Source organism: Aptenodytes forsteri, unplaced genomic scaffold (genome assembly GCF_000699145.1).
Source record: "Aptenodytes forsteri isolate BGI_AS27 unplaced genomic scaffold, ASM69914v1 Scaffold455, whole genome shotgun sequence".
NCBI classification, from domain to species: Eukaryota; Metazoa; Chordata; class Aves; order Sphenisciformes; family Spheniscidae; genus Aptenodytes; species Aptenodytes forsteri.
In genome coordinates this window covers 775,903-794,143 of record NW_008795914.1, presented here as the reverse complement: position 1 = coordinate 794,143, position 18,241 = coordinate 775,903, and the positions used below count along the sequence as shown (strand labels likewise).

Here is an 18,241-nt window from a genome sequence, read left to right as displayed (position 1 = left end):
ACCCCTCGCTTCGGTGGAGCCGGAGCCGCCGCTGCCCCACGAGCTCCGGCTCACGCAGCCCCGTGGAGAGGGCTTCAGCGCCCGCCGTAGCTGGATGGGGCTGACGGCTGCAACCGCTGCTGCTCGCCGCCAAGGGACCCTGGGAAGTCCTTGGAGGCAAGGGCCCTCTCTCCCCAGCTGGAGGAGACCCTGAGGAGAGGAGGGCTGGCTGGCCAAAGACTCGGGTCCCTGCTGCTGGCGCTGAGAGGGCTGCTTCCCGTTGGTCCTTATTATTGCCTCGTGATGCAGGGAGCCATCTGTCCCCGTCAGCTGCTCCAGGCCTGGTACTCCACCGCCGAACCCAGCAGCTGCAGCAGCTCGGGCTCGTAGTGCACCAGCTCCACTGTCTCTGCAGCGCCCTGCGCCGGCTCGGGGCTCTCCTGCACCTCCTCCTGCGCCAGCACCTGGCTGAGAGAGACCTGGCGCTGGAACTCCGCCTTGGGCAGCGTGGCAATCTCCAAGTGCGGGAAGCGGGCCTGGAATATGCGGGAGGACAGCTTCAGCCGCTTGAGCACGTCGGAGAAGAGGAACCAGTTGCAGGGCCTGCGAGGACGGCAAGAGGATGGCGGGTTAGGGGCGGAGGGGTCCGCAGGCACGTCACCCACCTCACCGCCTCCCAGCTGCCGGCACGCTGGCCCTCCCCTCGACGCAGCGCTGCCGGTGAGGTCCGGGCACTATTCTCCACGTGGTCCTCCTCTGCAGGGTCTGGACAGACCACGCGTACGGGACCTCGGCTCACAGACGCGCCTGGGTTTGACGATTGCTGCTTTGCAGGTCACATCTTTTTAAAGCACGCAAAGCAAGACAGGGACATTGGTGTGAAAGTTACGCCTTAAAAGGTGTCCCGGCAGCATCCCCACCCAGCGATAAGCCACACCAGAGGCTCCATTTCCCGCCCGGCCATTTCTCCTGGGCGCTGTACGTGTCCCTCTGGATGGGCAGAAATTGGCAGGCTCGGAAATTCGCTAAACAGAAAAGTAGCACTTTTGTTGCTGCCTCTTCCAAGTCGCCTTTCTCCCCCCCCTGCAGTCCAAGCAAATGCAATAGCCACGGTGTCACAGGAGGTGGAGAAGGGAGGACTGCTCCAGTGCTGTGACCCGATTTAGCCTTCCCCATGGTGGAGGGGAAACAATCTACTCAGACCCAGCAATGCAAGCTGCTGCTGACCATCGCTGGAGAAAAATGGGGCTAGGAGCAACAACAGAGGGAGAAGAGAGGGAGGCTTCCTGACAGGCACGGCACAGGGACACCGCACAGCAGCAGAACGCGTCTGGCCGTGCAGCGGGATTGCACGGGGAGACCCCTGACTACACCCTCCTGCTCACTGAGGACGGACGGGTCTGTCCCAAGCGGTGCAGCGGTGCTTCCCCTGCCGTCGCACAGCCAGAGCTCTGCAGGAACACGAGGAGCGGGACCCCGAGAGCCGCACATCTCCAGACACTGACTGTGTTCCTGCAAGGCCCTGCCTTCGACCCAGTATCTCTAATCCTGATTTGAAGGAAAATAATCACCTAAGATACACACAAGCTGCTCTTAACCTCAAGGAGCTGAAGTGACTGACATGCTGCCGTCTGTGACTGGGATGCTGGGGCTGTGACCACCCGTGGTACAGAACAGCAGGCACCGGACAGCCAACACAAAAACAAATATCTTTTTGGCTTTACCTGTGCTGCTTCTCAGTTTTGTTTTAAAACAAAGTCCTTTCTTAAACCAAAGGGGTCTTTCCTTGCTTGGTTCCCCCATGTATAGGTCTCCGTCACCTGTAGTCCCTCAGTCTTTCTCCTCTTTTCATTAACTCCGGGGCACAAGACAAAGGAAACAGGGACTGAAGGACTTCACAGGCTTTGTGCTGTGCCAGCCAGCCAACGAATCCCAGGCTGGGACTTCTCTAAGCACATCTACACCGCAGGAGTGCCCATCTCAGTGCCCCCCCAGCTTCCTCCACAGTCACTGGAGAGCTGATCGGTTGCACCCAGCGGTTCATCTCAGCCTGACATTCGCCTGCCCTCGTCTGGATAAATCCTGCTGTCAAGTCTTTCCTGACTGCAACAAGAGACCAAGGTGACCACCTCAGAGGTGGACTTCTGAGAATCAGTCAAACAAATTCCATCTTACCCCGCATCTTCCACTTGCTTCTCTGACTTGGGGCTTACAAAGTGTGGTTTCTACACTCACATTTTCTGAAAAAGAGACTATCCAATGCTTCATCATGAGATGGTGTATGATGGGGAGCGTGCCACAAGAGGCATGTTACTGCCTCAGCAGCAGCAATTTGCTCCTCCTGGGGAAGCTGCAATAGCTCCATTCCTCCGTGTCTCTACCTGCAGAACAGGGATAAAGGTATCTACTCCTTTGGAGGAGTGCTTTGAGACCTACAGGACACAAGCGCAACTCTATATGGCCTGTCTCCTTAGCACGCAGTCAGCTTGGGCTCTCAAAGTTTCTCAGGCAGGCATGAATTTTCCATAAATGAAGATTTCATGTTATCCCTCACCTGGAGGACAGCCTAAGGCTTTCTTGTACTGCTGCTATCCTCACGAGCTCAAGGGTTCTGTTCTGTGAGCGCCCCCTCCACCCCAGCATTAATGTCACCCAAATGCTCTCTGCTCCAGAAAAAGACACTCACCCCCGAGAGACTGACACTTGGAGGTTATAGCTGGGAAGCAGTGGCTTGTCTGAGAACTCAAACATGAAGTTGTCTGCTTCTTGCTCCTCTTCCTCCTGGTCTGAACTTCCTGGAGGGTTGAGCAGAAGATCGCATCCAATGCTGTCTTTCCCCTCTGCAACAAGCAAAACAGACGTTGGCATTGCTCGCAGTTTCACACCAGCCAGTGCTCATCCCTCCCTGGGGAACAGCTCTGCCCGGCTGGACCAGCTGCCACCGCAATCTCGTGTGCACCTTCCCACAACGTCACAGCAACTTCAAGAGCCCAGTCCCAGGGGCTCCTCCTGCTCTCCTTCCAGCCCCTCGTCTCAGAGAAACTCTGAGTGAGCGCCGGCTGCGCTGCACAGCGAGACTCCACCCGGTGACCGGGTCAGGTAGAAAGAACATCTTATGTCATAGCAGCAACCTTCAAGTTTACACTGATCCCGCACGTGAGACGAGGCACTGCCTGCTTGCAGAATGAGCCACTTCGACTGGCAATCTTTTCTTGGGTCAACCACACGCTGATCCCCAGACTCTCCCTGAAACAGCCTCAGCCCCCTCCCCTTTGCCGGCACAGCTGTCCTCAGCCTGGAAGAACCTGCGCCGGAGAGGAAGGAGGTGGATGTACGGGATGCTTTGTCTGCACAGATCCTATAAAGGAAGGCACTGCGCTCTGCTCGTTGAGTACTTCTCCACCCAGATCCCACTCTCGACAACTGTCAGCAGGTTACCTAGAGGTGCGTGCCAGCAGCTGTGTCTAAATAAGGACTGCAACGCTGTGCCACCAAACTGTGCGGCAGATCTAGAGGCTAATACAACCAAACGATAAGCATGACTTCAGAGAATCCGCCCCACAGATTTCTGGCTTAAAGCTGGCTGTTCCAGGAGGTATCTGAGCTCCAGCAGGATTTGCTTCCACAGGAGATGGAACACACTTGATCCATAAACCATTTAAGGACAGTTAAATTTACTATTCACCTATCTGAAAAGCACCTGTTGAAAAACAGCTTGCTGCCTGGATTTTATTATTAAGAGGCATGAATAGTCTTGGGTTTGCAGAGTGGTTTTGTCCTGATGAGATAATACAGTATAACTCCAAAAACTTCCAGAAAATAGAGTTTAGATTCTACAGAGAGAAGTCAGACCAAATGTGCTGGTGAGCAAATAAACCAATCATGCAAAAGTTCAACACCACGCACGACAGAAAAGTCTGCAAAAAAATCTTATGGTGTGCTGCATGAGAAAGCTCCACGCACCATACTGCTCTACGAATAAACGCAGCACCCAGCAAGAATGTTATTTTAATAGAGAAACAACAGCAGATGACAGGAGACATGGGCTCAAACAAGGTCTCAAGAAAAAAAAAGAAATAATTTCTTAGTCCTGGCAAGGAAAAAAAAAATCCCTAAGAAACAGAAAAACAGAGTGCTTAAATCTTCAAAACTTATTGTAGAATAGGACAAAAATAAGTGACATGAATATTGGTCTGATATCACTGCTAGGCAAAGCTCAGATGCCATCACTGAAAAAACTCAAATTTCTTGAGCAACCCAGGAAAAAAGAATTAAATGCATTTAATGTGGCAACAATATGGTCCAACATCTATCCTGAAAACTCTCCTCACTCAGTCCTCTCTGCTAGCCCAAGTGAAGGCTGCGACAAGAACAGGAACATCCTGTACAACCGCAGAGTAACAGGGAGACAATCAGGCGCAACAATGCTAGTCCCAGGTGTAGAACAAAACCCTGGAGTGGGACTTCGTATCTGGAACTACAGTAGCACGAAGTGCAAGACGCTGATGACTTTACCATACTCGGACCTCAGAGATCCCACACCCCGACTTCTCCCATTATCTTTTGGTCCCCAGAGATTTGCAGACCAAAAGGAAAATGTGGACAACATTCCTGCCTCAAAGAATAGAAACAGATCGAGCGGGAGCCTGAGACTTCTCCTCCACCCTGAGGGACATGCAATGTTTTGTGCTTCAGCTGGTGGATCTGATGGAAAGGGAAACTTTGGAGGACTGAACCACTGAAGGAGGAGAACTGTTTTCTGCTGAGCTGGTTTGCTGCCTGTGACAGCTGGGAGCAGCTCAGTTACTCCAGAGCAGACCCAGGTACTTCCCTGCCCTGGGGAATATCTGCTCCTGCTGTCCCAAGGTGACTGCTGAAGGTAACTGAGCCAAAAGGGCCCATTTCAAAACACTCGGTAAACGCCACTGTAAAGAAACCAGCCCCTTGTCTCAGGTTTGGGCATCTTGCTCTTCCTTGCTGGCTCAGTCAGTGTCCTGCAGTAGTGCCTGGCAAAGACATGTGACAATGGTCTAACGCTGCCATTTCACTACTGCTGTAAGCTGATCTAGGTGTGGATGAAAAGGAAGGTCCCCTTCTGTGCTCGCTGAAAACAGACCTGGCAGGATAAAGGATTACTTCCCAGCTGGGTTAGTTCCTTGCCGCAACTTGCCACGCAGCCCCCCAAAGGCAGCGTCAAGGGCAGCACTGGGAATGCTCCACGCAGAGGGGCGAAAGGAGGGGCAGTGTGACTGACCCTCTGACAGCAGCGCGGTGGTGCTTCAGCTTGGGATCTCTGCCGTCCTCTCTCCGAGACAGAAACAGAAATATCCCACAAGCAAGACAAAAGCCATGGGGTTTCAGAACACTTTGTGTAGCTGACATTTCTCCAGGGATCACCACTCTCATGTCTGGGAGGAACCTATGTTCTCCCAAGTGCTGTGCAGAGGTACCTGTTAAAGTCTGAAGCACCTGAGATGCAAGCATCGGCCCAACCAACACTGGAAGGATCTTTCCACTGCAGCAAGGATGAAATGACATTTCTAGGGAAGGGTACAGGCAGATCAACGTGGGATTTGTCTGGCTTGTTAACCAACTTCAGGTAGCACAGGAGAGAAGGAAGACAAAACCTGACAGATGGCACCATGTGAATGACAGAGACCCAGTAGAGACACATCCACAGTGGCCAGGGTTTAGCGTGAAGTCCCACTGGAAGAGGTAGGATGTGTTTAACAGAGAAGGTAGTCTTTTTCCACCCTCAAATGAAGAAATACTCTGAAAAGCTCAACTAAGGCCCAGGGGAAGGAAAAGAAGTGCAGTCCCCAGCACGCCCTGTGGAGATTTTCCATGCATTAGCCAAGTGTCTCTGCAAGGCCCTTGTGAGCAGTGAACTGCCATCACTGATGGCATCCCAATACCCCTCCATCCCCCCAAGAAACACCAAAAGAGTCAGTGATGGTTTGCTTACTGAAAAAAATAATCCCTTTCTTTTTGCCTGCAGTGGTGAAGGACAGAAATGTGGGAAGGCACGATGCAAGACAAGATTTTTCAAGACAAGCCGAGGGATACGGAAATGAAAGAACTGAAACAAGCAGCTAATTTGAACGCAACACAATCGGCTTGCTTTTCCAAGATCCACTCGTTTCTCTTCAGGCATTAGGGTATATGAAAAACAAGATGGCACATTTCTAAATTACTTGCGTGTGGCAGCGGGTCTCCTAGAGGGTATGAGAACTGGCAGTCTACAACCCCATGCCAGGATCTTCAAGAGGAAAGGACACTGATGAACGGGACATAAGCAGATACTAGAACTCAAGCACATAAGCTCTCTGGGTAACCAAGAACTCGGCGTGCTGTAGTAACCGAAGAGAATCAATCTCTCCTACCCACAAAACCACACACAATTTTCCTTCCTTGTTTATCAGAGAAATCCAAGTGGGAACCAGTGATAAATCGAAAGGGGTAATATCTTTACTTTAAAAATATTACAGTCAAAGAATAGCTATTTTTCTTGTGGTAAAGAGGCTTCTTCTTAAAGAACTGTGATAGCTTCAAGAGTGAGAAATTCAGAGGAAGGCGGCTGTGGTTTGAACAGTTTCCTTGGCATGCCTGAGGTGCAAAAGCCTACGAACAAAGCGTTCTTAGGAGTACAGAATTTCTTCTGTTCTGAAATGAATAGACATCAGGGTCCTCCAAGGATAAGTCCCCTACCAATAGCACCCTTCCATACCTATCTGATTTTTTTCATTTCTAGAAGGATGTCGGAAATGATGGAGGTGAGCAACTAAAATCAACAGCCTTTTAGCTTGCCAATGTAAATAATCCAAGTCTTTACGAAGGGCTTGAGAGTGATGATCTGCTGTCTCAGAAGTGGTTGGGAGGGACTCTGCAGTCTGCCACGGGCCCACGGCTAGATCCAGAACATCTTCATTCATGGACCCTGGGGGAACTGGAGCAACAGGGTGAACAATTCGTGGACCTTGTGCCTGTATCGTTTCAAGAACACTTCTAAGCTGGTAACCACAATTTTCAGGAAGTGACAGTAAAAGGTACAAGTCATGCCTTCACTGGGAAATGCCTGGCGTTGTAAGAAGAGGACCTCCTCCCAGACGAACGCTTCCCCTCCAAAGCAGAGGAGAGGGATGGGCAGCTCTGGGAATCTGGAAGTTCAAGACTTCTACACCTTGAAGGGATAAGTATGTCCTCTGCCTTCCTTGGTTTTATCTTGATGACTGGTTAGCAGGGGAGTAACAAGAGCTGCTACAAGGATAACATGCTCCGGGATCGATACCCAAAGACCCTCAGGAATCACCAGCAGCACTTGGAGTCTAGTCTTGCACGCTGCGTTCAGCCTTCTTGGAGGGATCCACACATGCAGCTTCCCAAAGAAAAAGTCCCTTTCAGGAGCGTCTCCCAGCAGGTGACGTTACGGCAAGATCTCTATCTAAGACGTGAGTTGGGAGGGACACAGACAGACCTGAGTGAATGATGTGTCGTGACCTAGCATTACCTCTCTCTGCTCTGCTGCTGCAAACGAAATGGCATAGGCTGCACTCACCTAGTACAGAACTGCTGTAGAAGTCCCATGCTGTTCGAGGATCTCCGTCAGTGCGCCCCTGGAGATCCGAAAGGTAATCTAAAGAAAAAAAAATTGAGGGGGTTAATGCTTATTTACTGGTCAAAGCATGATCCTGGCATGCATATCCATTCATCCTGGGTGAGCCACTTCACCTCTGCTGCTTTTCCCCACTTTGCAGTCAGGCATTATGGCAAAAGCTGACCCATAACTTGCAAGAAGGGTACCCGCACTCAGGAGAGGACAACATGATCCCAGGCCTGAGGACGTGAAATAGAAGCTGAAAAAGGAAAACAACTGACAACACTAAGTAGGTTGGAAAGAAAGGTTCTTAGGGTTGTCTTGAGTTCAAAATTACATCTCCAACACCTGCATGTTCAGTTGAGCCTTGAAGAGCACAGACAGACAGCTGGCAAACAAGATTTCTTCAACACTGGAGATTTTCTGCTTTCTATCTATCTGGGAACCACCGCTACTCTAGCTGTCTCTTCCTTGCTGTTGTGTAGAAGCCACAACACTCATCTTGCTTCTACACAAACAGTGCAGAAAGTGGGCACGCTTCACTCTTGGTCATAGGGATCCAAAATGGTCCTTTCCAATAACGGCAGACAGGCAGCATTTGGGCAGAGCTGTTTTCGAGTAGAAGGCATCATTACTTGGCAGCAAAATTATGTTCACTTAGGTTATGCAGTAGAACCGGGAACTGCGGAACAGTGTCTCCACGCCTCATGCACAGCACTGTCTTTAGTTGTGTGACCACAGCATTGCCATCTCCTTGCACATTAAAGACTGAAAAGTGACCTGTATCTTATTTGGAAAACAATATACAAATCTATAATTAAAGATTGGGTGGTAAAAACACACACGCATGACAGGACAGAGCTAAAATTATTCAGTCACCTGCTGCTCAAGCACTTCTAAACCCTTTGACACCCAGCTTTGGTCCCGTATGCTGCCAGATAGGAAGGATGGAAACACTGCCACCCCCAGGCCTGGCACCTACCACAGAGGAAGCGCTTCATCACTTCACTGGTGGCCAGCTTCACAGCTGTCTGCCCAGAGTAAGTGGCCAGAGTGGGATCAGCACCATAGGAGAGTAGAAGCCACATGGTTTCCAGGTTGTCATTTGCTACTGCATCGTGGACAGGCCTGCAAGGACAGAAGCATTGGCAGAAAAAGAAGGGACTGGAAGAGTTTGCAAAGCAAATGCTCTGTTTTGGGTTAAGACAAATCCAGTGATGACCTACAGCTCATCCTGAAAAACACGCCCTGCTCCCTGCCCCCACACTTCTCAGTGCTTCCCCAGGTGCTCCCCTCTCACTGGCTTGCCTTGTGCCATCCTGCGCACTGCAGTTCACGTTGGCACCGTGCTCTAGCAGAATGTGGAGGATGTCGATCCAGCCTCGTGCACAGGCTTCGTGCAGAGCTGTGTAGCCAGCGTTGTCACGATGGTTCACGTCACTGCTCTTTTTCTGCAGGCAATAGAGCACTACATCCTACAGGAAAGATCATTGCAGGCCTGGTTACACACAAACGCAGACAAGGCAGCGCAGGGGACAAAGCAGCAAAAGGCACCAAAACTCACCTTGTAGCCCAGGCGAGCTGCTCGCTGCAGAAGGGTCTCCCCTGCATTTTTGTTCACAATCAGCCGCCGAGCTCCAGGAGGAATGTTCTGGGCCATCGGCAATTCAGGGGAACTCCCTGGGCTGACCCGACGGGACTTACAAAGTGTCCACAAGTCCTGGGGCTTCTTCAGAGGGTTCATTTTGGGCTGGTTCCAGCAGCCTTTCCCCTGGAAAAGAAAGGAATGCAACTCCTTGGCACATGTGGCCATGGCTTACTAACAGGAGTCCCCTTCTCTCTCTTCTCCCCAGGCATGTTCCCCTCATCAGCCTAAGCCATACCTTCCCCTCGTCACAGATCCCTGCCAGGTGTTTGGTTTTACATTTGCGTTTTCCTGATGGTTTCTCTAGCTCTTCTTGGACGGGAGAGCTGTCTGAGTGCTCCAGGAAAAAGCCATTCCGAAAGTCTGGGCGTCCTTGAGATTTTCGGGGGGATGGGGAAAGCCTGCTCCTCAGTCGTAGCTCTGTGCCTTTACCCTGCACAGACTCCTTCTGCTTCCGGTACCTAAAATCTAAAGGAGAAATAGGAATGAGGAGCTTCTGTAGGTACAGCACCGAAGGCCAGCAACCCAGATCTCTGCCACCAGGCAAACCAAACTGCCCATCTTTGATGGCTGCTCATCCAGAAATCCAGACCCACGGCGGAGACACTCCAGTAAGTAAAAGCAGAGTGAATCTGCAGATTCTACCCATCAGGGACGGACTCAGCATGGATACAAGATGCCCAAACGACAGTCAGCCATCCTGGTCTGGAAAGGCCAAGCCTACTGAGAGCTGGGGCTTGCACACAACTGACTAAGGCTTTTACTTAGGTCTGACAGGGAATCCAGTACGAAACAGTCCAGCTTGTCAGCACGCTTCCCAGTAGTTTGGTAACTGCATGCTGCCATACGGTGCGCTCCCCTACCTGCAAGGCTGAGCAGGACTCACGTGGGATGCCCCTTGAGAGACAGAAAATGCAGGAGGTATCCCCTTCAAGATGCCAGTGAACAGTCATTGTTTTGCTGCCTACAAAACCAGACCCTGCCTTGCCCTCTCACATCTTCCCCTTAAGTTAAGTAGCACATTAAAGTTTCAATTAATATACATGCAGGTAGGAAGTACCAGGATGCCTCAAGGGAAATCCAGTCTTTTCTTCCTTGCATTATACAGAGCTGCAGGGTTGCTCATTACGGAGCCCCGTGCATCGCGCAAGGACAGGCGCTCTGCTTCTCTGAAACAGCAACATCCCGTAGCAAGGGCACAACAGCAACGGGAAAACAAAGTATGGAACGAGAAAGTAAAGCCCTGTGAACAAATAACCGCCTGGACTTGTACGATGCCGTACACCTCCCTCTGTGCAGATGATCAGTGCTGGAATAAAATAGGTTACAAAGGAAGAGCCCTGTGCAGACCAAAGGACGGAGGAGGCATCTGTACACAGCTTTGCAGAGTCTGAGTCTCTCAAGCCTGGCTCTCTCCACAGCTTTGAGCAGTTTGTTTGGGAACGAAGACTTTGCTTCATTTCTAGGTGAACAGCTAGGAGATGCGCCAGTGGGTTAGTTCAAGGGATCAAGAGGATAAACTCCAGCAACAAAACTTTACGTCTGTTAGGGACACTGCTGCCTCCAGTACCAAGGCAGGTTTTGTAGGTCTCCAGGAGCAGCATCTTCAGCTTCCACGTCATGCTGAGACTCTAGATTCTCCACATCAAGCACCACACAACTTTCATTTATGTCTTGCTATTGCTAGGAAGCAGGGGCCACGGATCTTGCACAGAAAAATGGGTTTGGCCAAAATTTTCAAACTTTGCTTTCTCCAAGCACGTGGGCTGGCCCCCTGTCCCCCCTCTGGCTGCCAGCCAGCTTACAGTGCCACTGTAACGCCCAGGTCCTCATCTCCAAAGCCAGCAACGGCTCTAGGCTGCAACTTCTGAATCCAAAATACAGAAACTCACCCATCTGAGGGCTGAGCAAGCAGTCCCTGAGGGAAACTGGCTTCTGGACAGAAGACAGACACTCTTAAGATGTGTGGTAAAGCTCCTGGAGAAAACCCTCCCAAATGCTGCTACACTCAAACCTCCTTCTCAGGCTCTGTTTGGAACAGGCGTCCGTGGGAGACAGTCTGAGAGCGCCCTTGAACTGCGAAGTTGCCAGGAAGCCCATCAGAAACTTTACTTTTACCGTGTAAAACTGTGCCAGAGCAGAAACATAGCTTGAGAGATCAGCTGGTGGGAGGATAGCGGCCATCTCTACTACTCACAGCGCCTCAGCAGCATCTCAGCCTCTCCTGAGGACTGTCGATCTGAGCACCAATGTGGCAGAAGGAAACAGGTCCGTATCCACTACATCACCTCCAAGAGAAAGGCCCAAGCGTATGGAGGGCTGGCAGAAGTGCTTCCCCCAACACTGTGGCTCGGACATGCTCTGCTGCGACCCTGACAGAAGTTACCTGTGGGACACTTGGACACAGCTACAAGCTACCAGCCAGCTGTCAGCACACACAGAGACATCTGTGCGCTGCGGGATGAATCCCAGCCTTACTTCCAACAGCCTCAAACTGCCCCTGCACGGACAGAGAGGAGGGACCACAGAGACTGCTAAACCTCAGGGAAACGCACATCACAGATTTAGTTTTGACCACATGGTCTGGGCAGTCACGGGAGAAAACGCAAGAGCAGAGGTAGAGCAGTGAGCAGGACACAGGCAGGTGGCACAGCGTTCTCCCCCTAGCAAAGCTGCAAATAGGAACCACAGAGGGGGATTCCTCCATCTCTTGCAGACACTCTAGCTTTGTTAATCCTCTCGCCCTTGTGCTCCCTGGTGCAAGCTTGCAAGTTGCCTTAATAAAGCAAGACAAAGCATAAAGAAGCCCAGTTGGATTGTGATGGCTCCATGTCTCTCTGCTTTAGCCAGGAATGCTGAACACTACTCCCAGGGGCCCATGCTTGTCCAGAAATATTTCACTGTGCTACCTCGTCCGATTCTCATTTTCCCACGCCCTTTGTCTTAATCTGAGGGTAAGATCAGTATCTAATTAGCCACATAAGCTGCTGTTTCCTACTCCGAAATTTACTGTAAATATTTTTGAAAGAAGAGCTGATCAATTGAAGTGGCCCATGCTGTGGACATCAAGCCATTAATAATGATGGAGTTTCATCATTACAAAAAACCCCAAAAAACAACCCCCCCCCCAAAATCCCACACACAACAAAAAAAAGCAATAAAACAAAAAAAAACCATGGTGATCCCCAGCCCGGTACCAGAAACCCCTTCCCAGATTGTACCTGCTTTGGATTTTCGCCTCCTATGGGGGTAGCCCGCTCGCTCCTCCTCTCGCTCAGTCAAATATTCCCCTGTCTGGTATTTCCGACTTTTCTGCCGTCTCCTTTTCTTCCTTTTGATGTGGCTGTCATCTTCCTCCTCCTCATTGGGCTCCCACAGCTGCCTGGGTGATTCCACTCTCCAGGGCAGCTCCCGGGTCCTCCTCGTGTAACAGCTGCTCCTCTCGGACAGAGACCTGTCCCTGGCCCTGCGACTGTGATAGCGTGATGTCCTGTGGGATTTTCGCAGCTTGCGACGTTTCAAGGATGTCTCCTCCTCCTCTTCCTCCTCCTCTTCTTCCTGATCCTCCTCCAGCAACGGTAAAATCTCCTGACCAGTCACATCACACTCTCCTGTCACGCCAGCAGAAGAGCCAGCGGCGCTTCCTGCAAGAAAGCGGGATTTCTAGCTGACAAAAAAGCCAAGAGTATCTACAAGAAAAACCCTGCAAGGCAGGACAGAAGACAGGCACAAGGCCAACGAAACAGGGAAACACTCACAGTCCACCCAGGACTTCCACCTGGGTCCCCTGGCACCAACTCACCTGACTGACTGCGCGTCCGGCTGCTCAGCACCACCGGAATGAAATCCCGAAAGTTGTTCTTGGACTTCTTCTCAAGGTAACCTGTGGGGAAAACTGAGCCTTGAGAAAACACGCCACAGATCTGTGCACACACGTCTGCTGGCCTGGGAAGGGCAGTCCAGCATCATGCTGCAGCTCTGTTTTGGATCCCAACCCGCTATGGGAAGCCACTAGCTCCAGAGGCCATTCAGCTTCGGGGGAGCAGCGGTTTGGCCCCACAGGCATCAGGGCGACCGGAACCGCTGCAGCCTGACCCCACAAGAACACATTGCCATTCACAAGAGTACCTTCCTCGTGGCTGTCCCCGCGGTGCGCCGGAGATGGGAACTCCGTCTTCGCTGGCCTCCTGCGCTTACGCTTTACCCTGAGGCTGTTGTGATCCTTCACTGATCCCAGGCCGGTTCGGCCTTCTCGCTTGCTGAGTTCATGCGGATTGTCATGGTGTTTTCGCCACTGTGAATAGAGGGCACAGACTGAAGCTTGAGCTGCCGACTGACTGAGCTGGAGTAGCAAAGGAGAAGGGACAAAACGCTGCCTCCCACTCATCATGCTGGAGCCCTCCAGCATTTCTGACACCCCAGATCCATTTTTGCTCTAGATAACCTGCAGGCATGGGTACATTAATCCACTGCCAGGTAATGCCAAAGAGCATGGGTGGAAAGCCCTGTGCACTCAGCTGCCCTCCCCTGTGAGAGCTCCCTCATCACCCCCAACCTCACCTGCTAACCTTTGCCATTACCCAACAGTCCCAGCCTGTCCCACTCACCTTCCGGCCATGCACGCTCCGGCTCCCCGATTTGCTTGGGGACTCCTCGCCGTCCTGGGCTTGGCACTTCAGTCTCTTGCGGGCCTGCCTGGTGTCCCCATCATGCTGCCGCTTGGACTTGCAGCGCACGCTGCCCTCTTGCTTGATTTGGCCTGCTCCTTTGAGCTTGACCTCAGCAAAGGCCTGGGGAGCAGTCCCAGCTCGCAGGCAAGTCACAGAAGTAAATGACATGTCACACTCCACTCGCTCCTTCTTGACCCTGCACAGATCCACCTGACGGACGCACTGGAGGGGCTCTGCAGCTGGTGGCTCCTGGGAGCCTTCGCAGCCCAGCTCCTTGTGTTGACTCTCCATGGGCACAGTGGGCACCTCTGAAATCATTCGCAGGCTCTGCTGCCCAGCCGTGGGCAGATCGTGTGACAAATATGCCGCTAACACTTGGTTTTTAGGCCTTGCATCCAACTGTTTGAGGCTACAGCTCCCCTGAGGAGCCTCAGTCTGTGCATTGCCCTCCTTACTGGAGTCAGCCTCTGGTTGATCACACTCTTGACTCTTCTGAGGGTTGTCCAGCTTCCCCTTCCCCTCTTTCACATCCAAAGCACTGTTCTGAAGAGATGGACCTGCATCCAAAGGGACTGGATTGGCCTGTTCCTCGTAGAGCTTGGGCAAAGCCCGGCAGCTCTTGCTCTTGGCTGCAGCTTCCCGTTCCTGAGGTGGGAGCCTGGGCAGCCCCTCGGGCAGGCTCTGGGCGGCTGTGCTGGACTCTGTGGGCTGCACACTTGGGAATGTCGGGAGCTCACCTGCACCAGCTGGCTTGCAGGAGCTATTCTGGTTTGGGGGCAGCTGCCCTGCTGTGGAGATGCCAATTGAAAGCAGGGGGGTTTGATGATAAGGAGACCAGCCAAGAGGCAGAAGCTGAGGATTGGAAGGTTTTCCATTCACAGGGCATCGTGGGTATACACTTCCCTGGCCGGGATTCCAGGTGGAGATGTCCTTGGACTGACACAAAGGAGCTCCTGGAGCAACTCTGCCATGAAGAAGTCTCCTGGCAGGATCCTGCTGTCCTTCTGTGCTGACCTGGTTGGCTTTCTTCCCACAGGGAACCCCAGCACTGCGAGGCTCTCCCTGATCGATGATAGAAATAGGCTCCTGCTTGGGAAGGTGGCGCGGGTCCCTGCTGAAGCTCACACCAGGGTCCTTGCTGAGCAGCAGCGAGGCAGGCACCGGGTTGGCAACGCCAACATAGGTGCCTGGAATGGTGCTGATGAGCGTGGTGTTCTTCACCCAGGAGCCCTGCTCACCGTTGCGCAGGAACTCGGGGAAGATGACTAAGGGAGGGGTGGTGCCAAGACATGAGGTGACGCTGCTGCCCGTAGTCTGGGCCGTGCGCTGGGACTTGGACAAGACTGTGGTGAGAAGCGCTTTGCTGCTGGTGTGCACAGGTGTGAGGATGGGCATAGGAGGTGTTTTGCGTTGACTGGGTGGAGGCAGTTTCTGACGATTGGACTTGGAGGAGAGATCGAGAGGCATCTCGCTGCACTCTGGAGAGGAGACCATCTCACGCTCTAGCTGTGGAGGGGACTTCAGAGGAGAGAGTGAAGTGGCAGCCCCCGGTGCGTGCGGCTCGGGAGCGGCCGGGGCTCTGGCATGCGCACCGGTGCCAGAAGAGGGAGCAGCGCTCCCACACGATGCTGCCAGCGGAGGCTGGCTGGATGAGAGGGAAGGGCCAGCGGTGGACGGGGGAGCGCCCTCGGCAGCAGCCTGGGCACCGCTTCCGCCTGAGGGCGAAGGGCAGCTAAGCTGATTCACCTCCACAGACACCACTTTGGCGTCTGAAGCCAAGGGTCTGGTGACGGAGAAGGTGTAGGGGTAGGAGCGCAACTCTGGGGAAGCGATAATGCCCGGCAGGCAACGCTCGTGTAGGTAGGAAGGCAGGACGGGGAGGGTGAGTGTGGAGGAGACCCCCAAGGTGGCTGGAAGTGTAGCCACGCTGAGCGGCTGCCCGCAGCTGGGTGGTGGGATGTACACCAGCGACTGGCTCGGGCTCAGAACTGCCCCAGCCTGAAAGGACAGGGGCATTTTTTGCATAGCAGGGGCCTGAGATGTGGGAAAGCACACTCTGTTCAAAGTAAAAGTAGCAGGAGTGGAGGCAGAGGTGTTGCAGCTGGAGACAACCACAGACAATGTCCCTTCTGCCAGCACGCCTGGCCCTTGTGCTCCAGTGCTTGGGGTGGTTTTCTCCTTCCCGGCAGGCTCGATCTCTGGAGCCACGGAGCAGGCTGGAGGAGCATCAGCCTGCTTGTCACTGTGAGGATCTGCAGGTGTCCAGGCAGCATCAGCACCACTGCTCTCCTGCTCGGCAGCTCTGGGGATTGCGGGCTCCTGCCCTCTGCCATCCCCCTGGCTTGCCAGAGGGCCCAGGGCATCATCTTTCACAGTCTGTCCCGCACACTCTGGGTTTGGGTTGGGATCAGGTGGCTGCTCTTCCAGTTTGGGCCCAAGCTTTTCCTCCACCTTGCCATCAGCATCCAGCCCCTGGGCACTGCTGCCACCACCGCTGACTGCTGTGAGCTCCACCTGCAACAAGAAGGGAGAAGGTGTTTCTGAGAGCTGTGCAAGTGGCTCCTAGCGAAGCAGGCAGGACCTTCTCTCTAGCCCCCCCACAACACAGAGGTAGAAGTGGCAAACAGCTCTTGCTGAACTAGAGCGCTGTTTTGCCCTTACTGCACCTAGGTGCACCCCTCTCGAGAAGGAGCCCACGGGACCCATTAGGGTAGATGCTCTTGCTTGACCCGTTCCGTCAGGGAAAGGCCTTCTTGGACCCAGACATGCACGCAAGGAGCTCACCTTGGAAAGGCTGCTGCTGACGCAAAACTCTTGAGACCCCAAGTGCTGGGAGCTGCTCGTTTTAGACTCTTCATCAGAAAGGGGGGCTCTCCTAGCCGAGGAACAAGACACAGCATTACGAAACCCCAGGATACCGTCCCAGCATCCTACCCCTCCCTGTCCCCGCATGGGACAGCAGAGCGGCTGGCAGCCTGAAGAAGCGTGCCTGCTTCAGGTAACCAGCTCCTCATCATCACATGTTACATGGCGGGTACTGGCCACTGCAGACTGAGGGGGTGAGGAGCACTCCTGTCCACTGCATTCCTCCCCCTCCCGGAGCTCTGCCCACTGGATAGCACCTCCTCACACATAAATGCTTACCCTACAGCTCCTACAGGCCTGACAATGGCTCAGCAGCTCTGTGCACCTTCCTTACCCACGGCCATTTTGACCCCCCCAGGTCTCACCACAGGCCAGCCCAGCCCTCCCTGACTGGCACCTCCTCACACATAAATGCTTACCCTACAGCTCCTACAGGCCTGACAATGGCTCAGCAGCTCTGTGCACCTTCCTTACCCACGGCCATTTTGACCCCCCCAGGTCTCACCACAGGCCAGCCCAGCCCTCCCTGACTGTGCTGCATCACAGCCCAGCTCCACACACCGGCTCCTGTCCCCTCCGCTTCCCGTTCTGCCCCACCACACGTTTCCAGTCCCATCCTCCTCTGAGCCCCATCCTGCTTGTCTCTTCTTCCACAGGCACCTCCTCGTTCCCGTTCCTCTGTCTCCCAGCCACGCTCACTCCCTGCCCTGGGACTTCCCAGCCCAGCCCTGCTGCTCTCCTCCAGCCTCAGGTGGAGATCTCCCTCCAGCGCCAAAGCTCTTCAGGCTCAAGCTGTCCGTGATGGGAGCAGCGGGTGTCTGCAGCCACCCCGGTGTGCAATGTCCTGCTGGCCTGCACGTTTGACCCTTCCTCTTTGGAAGACAGCTCCTGAGCGGAAAGCCTAAATTCAGGATAAGGATTGTGAACTCCACGGAAATGGGGCGCACTGAGAAGACAGCTGTCCTTACGGTCTGTGAGAAGACTGGACAGGAGGCAGCGCTCCTGTGTTCAGTGCCCTGCCCCGGGACACTCCTGCCCCAGCAGTATTTACCCGGTGACGACTCTCTGGTCTTTAAGGGTCATTTAGACAAGCTGCTGGTGCCAGGATAAAACAGCTCGAGTTTAGTTTCTGCTGATGACGTGATTTCTTCTGGATTTGCTCCCCTACCTCCCAGGCTTTCACAACAAAGTAACAGACACAAGCTATGGGAGGAAGCTTTCTCCTTGGGCCCCCCTATCCCCAGCGCCGGGACCCCACTCCAGGCTGCCTCACGACTGCCACAGGGCAACCCCCGCTGACACTCCCGAGCCCCGGCGACGGCCCGGTCCCCTGGGGGGGGCTCCTGCCCTCCCGCCCCCTCGGCGGCAGTTTGACAGGGCCCTCTCCAGCCTGGCCTCCCAAGTCAGCCCGGCCACAGCAGGCCGAAGAGGACTGTCGTTAGTGCGGGGAGACCAGATCGCCGCGGCAGGCTGCGGCGCGGTGCGGGT

The 18,241-nt window shown here is 53.6% G+C and overlaps 1 protein-coding gene across 1 annotated transcript in view; it reads right to left on the bottom strand.

The window, feature by feature from the left end:
- Window positions 1–246: 246 nt before the first annotated feature.
- BCORL1 (BCL6 corepressor-like 1) overlaps window positions 247–18,241 on the bottom strand; it is a 19,870-nt gene continuing 1,875 nt past the window's right edge. Inside the window, exons 2-13 of the mRNA XM_009284615.1 lie at window positions 16,673–16,763; window positions 13,826–16,402; window positions 13,347–13,512; window positions 13,021–13,101; window positions 12,440–12,862; window positions 9,457–9,686; window positions 9,138–9,344; window positions 8,882–9,048; window positions 8,556–8,701; window positions 7,535–7,612; window positions 2,666–2,819; window positions 247–582 (exon numbers count right to left, since the gene is read on the bottom strand). Of these exons, the coding sequence (XP_009282890.1) occupies window positions 306–582; window positions 2,666–2,819; window positions 7,535–7,612; window positions 8,556–8,701; window positions 8,882–9,048; window positions 9,138–9,344; window positions 9,457–9,686; window positions 12,440–12,862; window positions 13,021–13,101; window positions 13,347–13,512; window positions 13,826–16,402; window positions 16,673–16,763 (4,597 nt within the window). The 3' untranslated portion in view covers window positions 247–305. The remainder of the gene's footprint in view (window positions 583–2,665; window positions 2,820–7,534; window positions 7,613–8,555; window positions 8,702–8,881; window positions 9,049–9,137; window positions 9,345–9,456; window positions 9,687–12,439; window positions 12,863–13,020; window positions 13,102–13,346; window positions 13,513–13,825; window positions 16,403–16,672; window positions 16,764–18,241) is intronic.